Below are 8,749 nucleotides of genomic sequence, written 5' to 3'. Positions count from 1 at the left end.
AAAAAATGTTAATGACGAGTCCCTTCAAGAGTTAACTCTTTCCTGCCCTCGCCTTTTAAAGCAAAGGAAGTCCCTGACGACTGGGATTAAGTAACAGATTGTGGGAACTGATAAAAACTCTCATGAGAAGGCGGGTAGCCCGCCCTTCGCACACAAAGGCGCGGATTTCCCAGGATGTTGGCGGCCCTGCCGGGGGCACCGCAGCCTAGGACGCAGCGACGCGCCAGGAAGCGCCCGCGGTTCTCTGGCTGCCCAGCCCCTCTGCTGGTGGCCGGGAGAAGTTAGTCACCCGGAGCCCGAACCCTGCAAGCACGCAGAGGCCAGGGAATGAGGAGGGAGCAAACCCAGTACCCGGACAGCTGGAAGGAGACGAAAGGCGCACGGGGGCGAAGGGACCAGCACATAATCCCAGTGGATGGAGTTCCAAGGTTTTCGAGGCCAGAGAGTAACGCCGTGCAAAAGGGAAAAACTTGCGGCAGGAGCTTCCTACCGAGAGAAAGCAAAGCACGCCAGAGGAGGCAGGGAGAGACTTGAAATGTCTCAATAACTTTAAAAACACACCAAAACACCCCATCAGGAGATGAGGTAAGCCGAGGTTGGCCAAACCCGATTGGTTGTGAAATAGCAGACAGACCCGGAGCCGCTGTGGCTTTAAAAGAGGCCAAGGAAATCTTCTATTTTTCTTACTTTTATTTTCTCCCTCGCCCTTGCTCTCTCCCTTGTCCCTCCTATCACCTCGCCGGGTCCCTTCCTCCTTCCCAGTCTCCTTTTCCTCGATCACCACCACCCCGCCTGCAGCCCTCCCCCGTCTGATTAGGCGCGGACCAGGAAGGGTGGGAGTGGTGGGGGAAGCTCTCCCTTTAAGAGGCAGCGTGCAGTGACGAATTGTTGAAATTGCCATTGCAGGATGGCATGCCGCTATAAATTCATTGTTCCACCTCCTCGCATCTTCACAGCGCTCGCGCTGCTCTCTGCGCTCGCAGCGGCCGACTGGGGATGACCGCGAGCTGGAAGACACCGCATCCGAAGGAAAACAGCTGCGCCGCCTCGCCGGCTTGCCGCAGGCCGCCCCCTGCCTTTTTGTTTTAAATTTTATGGCTTTTTTTACTCTCTTTTTTCCCTTCCTTCTGGTTCCAGCACAGCCAACGAAACCCACAAAATAAGAAAGGAAGTGGGTGCCGGAGCTTGAAACCCCTGCAGCCAGCGGGTCCGGAAGAACCAAGTGGTGGGAGGCAGTGCGCACCAGTTGCCGGCGGGGTGCGCAGCACCTTCCTTACTTTTTTTTGATGCAGCGATCTTGGCTCTTTATTTGGGGTCGGAGTTAGGGGTTTTCCTCTTTTCTCCTATTTGCTGAATCTCCACCACCCGGCTTTTTACTTTTTTACTTCCCCCACCTCCCTTTCCAGGGCAGGAATCCAAACATTTTCCAAACCAACAAAGAAAAGTTCGCACGTTGACACCGCGGCCTGGAAAGGCTGGCGCTGCTGCCGGGGGGGCCCCCCTCCCTCCTACACTTGACTCAACCTTGCAAGCAAGTGTGTGTGTGTATGCCCCCCCCCCCATAACTTGCATAGCGAATAACAAATACCCATAAAGTCCCTGTCGCGCAGCCCCTCCCCGCGGGCAGCGCACTATGCTGCTCGGGTGGGCGTCCCTGCTGCTGTGCGCGCTCCGCCTGCCCCCGGCCGCAGCCGGCCCCGCCGAGGCACCTGCACAGGATAAAGCCCGGCAGCCTCCGTCTGCTGCAACGGCCACCCAGCCCCGCCGGCGGCGAGGGGAGGAAGCTCAGGAGCGTGCCGAGCCTCAGGGCCACCCGTACCCCCTGGTGCCGCAGCGCAGGAGCGGCGGACTCGTGCAGAACATTGACCAACTTTATTCAGGCGGCGGCAAGGTGGGCTACCTCGTCTACGCTGACGGCCAGCGGTTCCTCCTGGACCTAGAGCAAGATGGTTCGGTGGGCGCCGCTGGCCTGATGCCCGCAGGAGGCGGGCCGAGCGCACTTCGGCGCCACCGGGGCCACTGCTTCTACCGGGGCACAGTGGATGGCAGTCCCCGCTCGCTGGCCGTCTTTGACCTCTGCAGGGGTCTAGACGGCTTCTTCGCGGTCAAGCACGCACGCTACACACTGAAGCCAATGCTGCGCGGGCCCTGGGAGGAGGCGGAGAACCGGCGCGTGTACGGTGATGGGTCTCCACGGATCCTGCATATCTACAACCGCGAGGGCTTCAGCTTTGAGGCTCTGCCGCCGCGCGCTAGTTGCGAGACCCGGGCGTTGGCACCTGGGCCCCGAGAGCGTCCCTCGACTCAAAACAGCTCTGGCCAGCGAGCTGCGCTTTTTCCGCAGATCCAGGACCAGTCCGCACCCTCACCCTCTGGGGACTCGGGTCAGCAGACGTGGTGGCGGCGACGGCGACGCTCCATCTCCCGGGCCCGCCAGGTGGAGCTGCTCCTGGTAGCTGACGCGTCTATGGCGCGGATGTATGGTCGGGGACTGCAGCATTACCTGCTGACCCTGGCCTCCATCGCCAACCGTCTGTACAGCCACGCGAGCATAGAAAACCACATACGCCTGGCCGTGGTGAAGGTGGTGGTGCTGGGCGACAAGGACAAGACCCTGGAGGTGAGCAAGAACGCGGCCACCACGCTCAAGAACTTTTGCAAGTGGCAGCATCAGCACAATCAACTGGAAGACGACCATGAGGAACATTATGATGCTGCCATCCTGTTTACTCGCGAGGTAAATTCAATCTGGGTTTGTGGGCCAAACTCTGGTAAGGCAAGTGGAAGGGACAGTTCTGCTGAAGGCTTTGCGTTTGTTTTACAAAAGCCTCTTATCACTAAGAATTTACTTAACTGCTTTTTGCAGAAAACCCAGCCAGACTCCAACTCTCCCTTTGTCTTCTGGGTAGCCCCAGCAGCAATACCCCATCTTAAATGACCAGATGTGTTTAGGCTGTCAGTCACTAAGGCAAGATATCATGCACTCCTTGATAGGGTAGCACAGGTGGATAAGCATGAAAAGAATGGACCAGAATGCTTGGGAAATGTGCATAAATAATGGAGGGAAAAAGAAAGCAAGATGGTCTTTGGACTCATGGATATGCTTGTTTACAATTAGCCAAAAAGTATAACTTTGTAGAACCCAATGAAAAGGGCTTGTTGGTTCATCCATTGTAGTCACTTTTATGCCATGGCCTCTTTTATAAAATGTCAATGCCTTATTAGTTGAACCTCTTCTGCAAGACAGAAGAAGGGGAGGAGTTCAAAAGGACTCATTTATCAATCTGGCTTCCTAATGGAGTTCTTACAGGTCCTCTTTGAAGGGACCTACCTCAGTTCCTGGGAGCTCTGGTAGCATAGTGGCTAAGACACTTGCCTGCTAACCAGACAGCTGGTGGTTCAAACCCACCAGCCACTCCTCAGAAGGAAGGTTGGGCAATCCTACTTCCTTAGTGATACTGCCTCGGAAACCCAAGGAGGGGTCGCTATGAGTCGGGTTTGACTCGACGGCACATAACAACAACAACAACAACCTCAGTTCCTGGGAAGGAGTGATTGTGGGGGCAAACAGGGTGTATAAACCCAATAAGCTGAGAAAACAAACTTAGGTTCCTTAGCAACTCCTTTGCTTAGTCAACCAGTGTACCACAGGCATCTACCCAACCACTGACAGATCACATTCAGGTTGCATATTTGGTTTTTGGATGAATATGTTTCTGAACACTAGTGCAGAAGAGTCTGGGCAGAGATTCAATACATAAGGAAGGAATGTTTGTCCAAGATTTTCCCTTTTTAAGGAAGATGGTAACCGGAAGCATGAAATTGATCTTTATAGGCCCAGAGGTTCTGGAAACACAGTATGTATTTACACAATCATTAAACCTCCATGTAAGTATGACACTCAGGCACAAAGTCTGGGTTGGTTTTGAGCTTGATCATAGTTCTGATCTTCAGTTTTCACAACTCTGCTCCAATTGGCAGTCTTAAGTAATGCCTCTCAGATGCCTGGTAAGAATCGACCTTTTAATTTTAATTCTTAAAGTGTTTGAGATACATCCAAGAAAAATAAGAATTGAAAACTTTGAAATAGTTTGTAAAATCATTCTCCAAAAGGGAGCAAACATCAAGGATGGTAAATTAAATGATGTACTGCAGAAGACTTCAGAATCACACACCTCTGCTACTTAATTCTTCTATTTTTACCAAAGCACCCCTGGTTTGAAGGGGAAGTGTTGATACATTTGGGGTAGAGAAACACTTGTGGTTAATGGAGTGGACATAAATGTGAACCACATGTAAACAAAGACACCGGAGGGCAACAGTTTAGGGAGAACCAGGCAGTGCAGGCACTATGCACAATGGAAAATCTTTCCTATAATTAAGTGATCTTCTGGAAACCAGCCTGAAATATCTCTGCACAGCATTTGCTTTGAAATGGTAGAACATTCCTTTTGTAGCCTTCTGTATGAAATGAAGTTCTCTTTTAAAACTATTCCTTTCTTATTTGGTTTCCAAGTCTTTTTATTTTAAGCTTTTTTTTTTTTTTTTTTTATTAAACTTTCCATGCCTGGGTTTCCTTGCTTTGCTACATCAGGCTGCCAGGAAGGATGCTTAGGAGAGTTTTAGGAAGGAGGTTCTCTAAAGAAAGATAGGAAAAAAGAAAAAGAAAAAAAAAAAATCTCTTGTAAGTATACTGGTCTCAATAGCAGGTCATTTCAATAGTTCTCTTTCATATTTGAATACAGAGACATATTCCATAATTTAAAAATAAAAATAAATGAATAGAAGGCTCATTACTCCCTATTCCTGCCACATAACTTTCTTAATTGCTTCCCAGAAAAGAAAAAAGAAAAAGAAGCTAGCTCTACCCACTGTCATAGAGTTGCTTCTGACTCAAGTGACCCTATAGGACAGAATAGAACTGCCCGCATAGTGTTTTCAAGGCTGTAAAACTTGACAGAAGCAGCAGCTAGTGGGCTTCAGTTGTGGAACTTTTGGTTAGCAGGCAAGTGCTTTAACCACTGTGCCACCAGAACACCTGGAAACTAGGCAGTGATTCTAAATGATCTGCTTCATGCTTTTCTGGATTTGACTTTTGTTTGGGTAGTTAACATTTCCTGTTTTCCAAGTGCTAAAGCATATTGGCACATTTTAAATAGATTCATATTAAGGAAAAAAAAAAAAAGCAAAGGAGGAGTGGGTTAATGTTCTGTGTCAATTTTAATGAGTATCATAATATACATTTTTCAAAGTAGTGCATACATGGAAAATAATTTACATCGGCCTTCTGTTGCCTTCTTGCCAAGCAGAAGCAAATTTTATTTAGTTTGCTGTTGGCTTTCTTCTATATACATCTAGCATGATAAGAACCAAAGAGTTGAAAAGCATGTGTACTATGAAAAGTTGAAAGGCATTTGCACCTAATTTAAAAGAGTGTTATTAATTAAGGGCTTGAGAAAAATATTGCAAGATCTTTATGCAACATTCACTTGAGAGTACTTTAAAACACAAAGTTTATCTCCACTTTATACTTCAGAATGTGAAAAGCAAAGTTAGGGAAGTAATGATCTTAAGCTATCACTAGGAAATAAAATTTCTTAAGGCTTAAAGAAAAATTGTCATGGCTATTTCTTTTTCAATGAGAAATACCCGGAGTTGGCACTAGCATTTTACTTTTACAACTGTGTTTTGAGTGTAAGAAATACGTCGCTTAGCAGCCAGAGACGCCAAGCCTTTGATGAGCTGTGAGCACTGTTCAAATTTTGTGTCCAGATGTCTTCTCCTAAATTACTTGTTTTTCAGCCATGAAGCAAATGTGCAAAGATCTGTTTTCCACCCCAGTTTACTAGTGGAGGCCACCTTGAACATGTGCCTGGGAATCAGCAGGATAGTGTTAGTAATTCATCTATTAAACTAACACACTTCACTGTCAGTACCTTACCCAGCACTCTGGTCCTACTCTAATTAGAGAAACTTAACACCAGTCAATTTGCTGGCATAGGAGCCATTTTCATTCTAGCATGGCACTTTTGCTGGAATTCACACCACTTGTGCCATCAAACAGTAGAAATCTGATCTACCCAGGATTTAATTTCACTTTCCAGAATCCTTTTCTTGTTCCTGGCTTCCTCTTTTATTGTAAAATAGTTTATTTAAAGAAAAACCCTGAAACTCATTTTGGAGATCATTCACTCATCTTTATTTTATTTTATTGCTTTAATTTGTTTATTGTGATTTGGGTAAAAGTTTATAGAACAAATTGGTTTTCCATTCAACATCCACACACATTCTGGTGTGTGACATTCTCTGCAATCCCCACAATACAATAATAGCACTCTTTTCACTTCCTCCCTGCACCTACCACTTCCCTCTGTCCTTCCTTCCTGCCTTCTTAGCTCTTTCCCTGGGCAAATGCTGCCCTCTTGGTTTCTATATTTGATTGTTCTAATAAATGCATACCCTCCTGGTATCATTGTTCACATTATAGAACTGCCTATCACAACAACATTTGGCTAAAAGTTGAGCCACAGGGGTTGAGTTCAGTTCCTGGCTTGAAGGCTTGAAGAGTATTTAAGGGTCATAATCTCAGGGATTTCACTAGTCTTCGTAAGACTGGTAAGCTTGGTTTTTATACTTTTGAGTTTTGTCCCACATTTTCTCCCACTCCATCCATGTGTGATCGATCCCTTTCAGAGCAGTCAGTAGTAGTAGCTGAGCACCATCTAATTCCTCAGGTCTTAGGGTCATGGTAGCATAGTGCCTAAGGCACTTGACTACTAACCAGAAGGCTGGCGGTTCAAACCCACCAGCCACTCCTCGGAAGGAAGGTTAGGCAATCCTACTTCTGTGGTGATACTGCCTCGGAAACCCAAGGAGGGGTCGCTATGAGTCAGGGCTGACTCGACGGCAAAAACAACAACAACAACATAGGGTCATGGAGGCTGGGATTCACGTCCTCCAGAAATCCTTTAGACTAATTGTTTCCTTGAGTTTTTGATTTTCTTCATATTCTTTGCTGCAGATGAGGAGAGACCAATAGTTGCATCTTAGATAGCTGCTCACAAGCTTTTAGGTTCCCATTTGTTACTTACCAAAGTAGGATGTAGAACATTGTCTTTGTAGACTATGTTATGCCAGTGGACCTTAGTGTCACCTGAGTCCTGAGTCCCCGTGCCCAGTGACTTATTCCTCAAGACATTGGTTATGACTAAGAAATTTTCATAACTTTGCCCCCTGTATGCTCTACTACATTCATGGACGTATTTGAACACGTATAAATACATAGGTAGAGATATTCCCTGTCAAACCTATATATATTTGTGGGTGTAGTCTATTTGCCTTCCCACCCCTATTCAGTTTGCATTTACTCTTCTTTAGAAACAAATTTAACCTGTTTAATAACAAATTTAGTAATTATTTAACATCTCAGCTAGTAGACTATGCAATGTAAAATGTCCATTTACTTGCATTAATTATCTCTGTGCCACTTAATGGGCTGTTGTCTTTCAGCTAAAACTTCTCTCATATTCTGCTTTACGGTGTGGAGGCTGGGACTCCAGAGGCCAAATTTCTCCTTTACCAGCTGATTCCTTGTTAGATTCTGACAATAGGGGGCACTAGAGGAAGTCATGTTGTCAGAAAAGACCATTCCCTGGAGAAGGCTTTCATGCTTGGTAAAGTAGAGAGTCAGTGAAAAAGGGCAAGACCCTCAATGAGATGGAATGGCACAGTGGCTACAATGGTGGCCTCAGGTGTAGCAAGGATTGTAAAGCCGGCACAGGACTGGGCAGTGTTTTGTTCTGTTGTACATGGGGTCGCTATGAGTGGGAGCTGACTGGATAACATCTAACAACAACAATAGCAGAAGAAGATCAGAAGCCTTGAAGAGAGAGGAATGCACTTTTTCTTAATTACTCGCTGTCTGGACTGATAGAATCACATATTTGAATTTGAATTTCATATAAACTAAAAATAAACCTTATTAAATAATTAACCTACAGGGTAATCTTAATTAATAAAAAGCTAAATATCAGAAGATTAAGTGGCTATAGTTGATATTTCAAATATATATTGGGAAGAATATTTTGAAAATAAAATTAAAATATATTAGAGACAGTATGCCACAACACACAAGACTTATTTCATTGCCATATTTCTCACATTCAGAAAATGTTTATGAACACCTCTACTATGTTTAGGTACCTGTAGGCAGTAAGATGGAAAATATCAGGTCTCTGACCACCTGGGCTTATCACCAGAAGAGGAAGCAAATACATGAATAAATATTCTAATGCTAGGAAAACTGTGATAAGTGCTGTAATAGCAACTTAAATAGTCTGTGAGAGAAGGGGGGGAGTGAAAAATGCATTCTGCCTATGAATCTGTATAAAGATTACAGTTTTATATTGCAAATGTAGAATTGAGTTGGTCCTGAAAGGACAGATAGATCTGATATGGATTCAACTAGCTTGTATTGAGCATTTCTTATATACTGTCTATGGTCAAGTGGCCCTGGTAGCACAGTGATTAAAGAGCTCGGCTGCTAACCCAAAGGTTGGTGATTCGAACTCACCAGCCCCTCTGTGGGAGAAAGATGAGGCAGTCTGCTTGCATAAAGATTTATAACCCTGGAAACCCTATGAGGCAGTTCTGTTTTTGTTGTTGTTATGTGCCGTCGAGTCAAACCCGACTCATAGCGACCCCTCCTTGGGTTTCCGAGGCAGTATCACTACGGAAGTAGGATTGCCCA

The 8,749-nt window shown here is 45.8% G+C and overlaps 1 protein-coding gene across 1 annotated transcript in view; it reads left to right on the top strand.

The window, feature by feature from the left end:
* Nucleotides 1–1,633: 1,633 nt before the first annotated feature.
* Nucleotides 1,634–8,749, top strand: part of ADAMTS5 (ADAM metallopeptidase with thrombospondin type 1 motif 5) — a 63,187-nt gene continuing 56,071 nt past the window's right edge. The window contains exon 1 of the mRNA XM_007943504.2: nt 1,634–2,737. Within this exon, the coding sequence (XP_007941695.1) occupies nt 1,634–2,737 (1,104 nt within the window). The remainder of the gene's footprint in view (nt 2,738–8,749) is intronic.

The sequence above is a fragment of the Orycteropus afer genome, unplaced genomic scaffold, assembly GCF_000298275.1.
Source record: "Orycteropus afer afer isolate SDZICR_OR568_19922 unplaced genomic scaffold, OryAfe1.0 scaffold00108, whole genome shotgun sequence".
NCBI classification, from domain to species: Eukaryota; Metazoa; Chordata; class Mammalia; order Tubulidentata; family Orycteropodidae; genus Orycteropus; species Orycteropus afer.
This window is presented reverse-complemented; position numbering and strand designations above follow the sequence as displayed.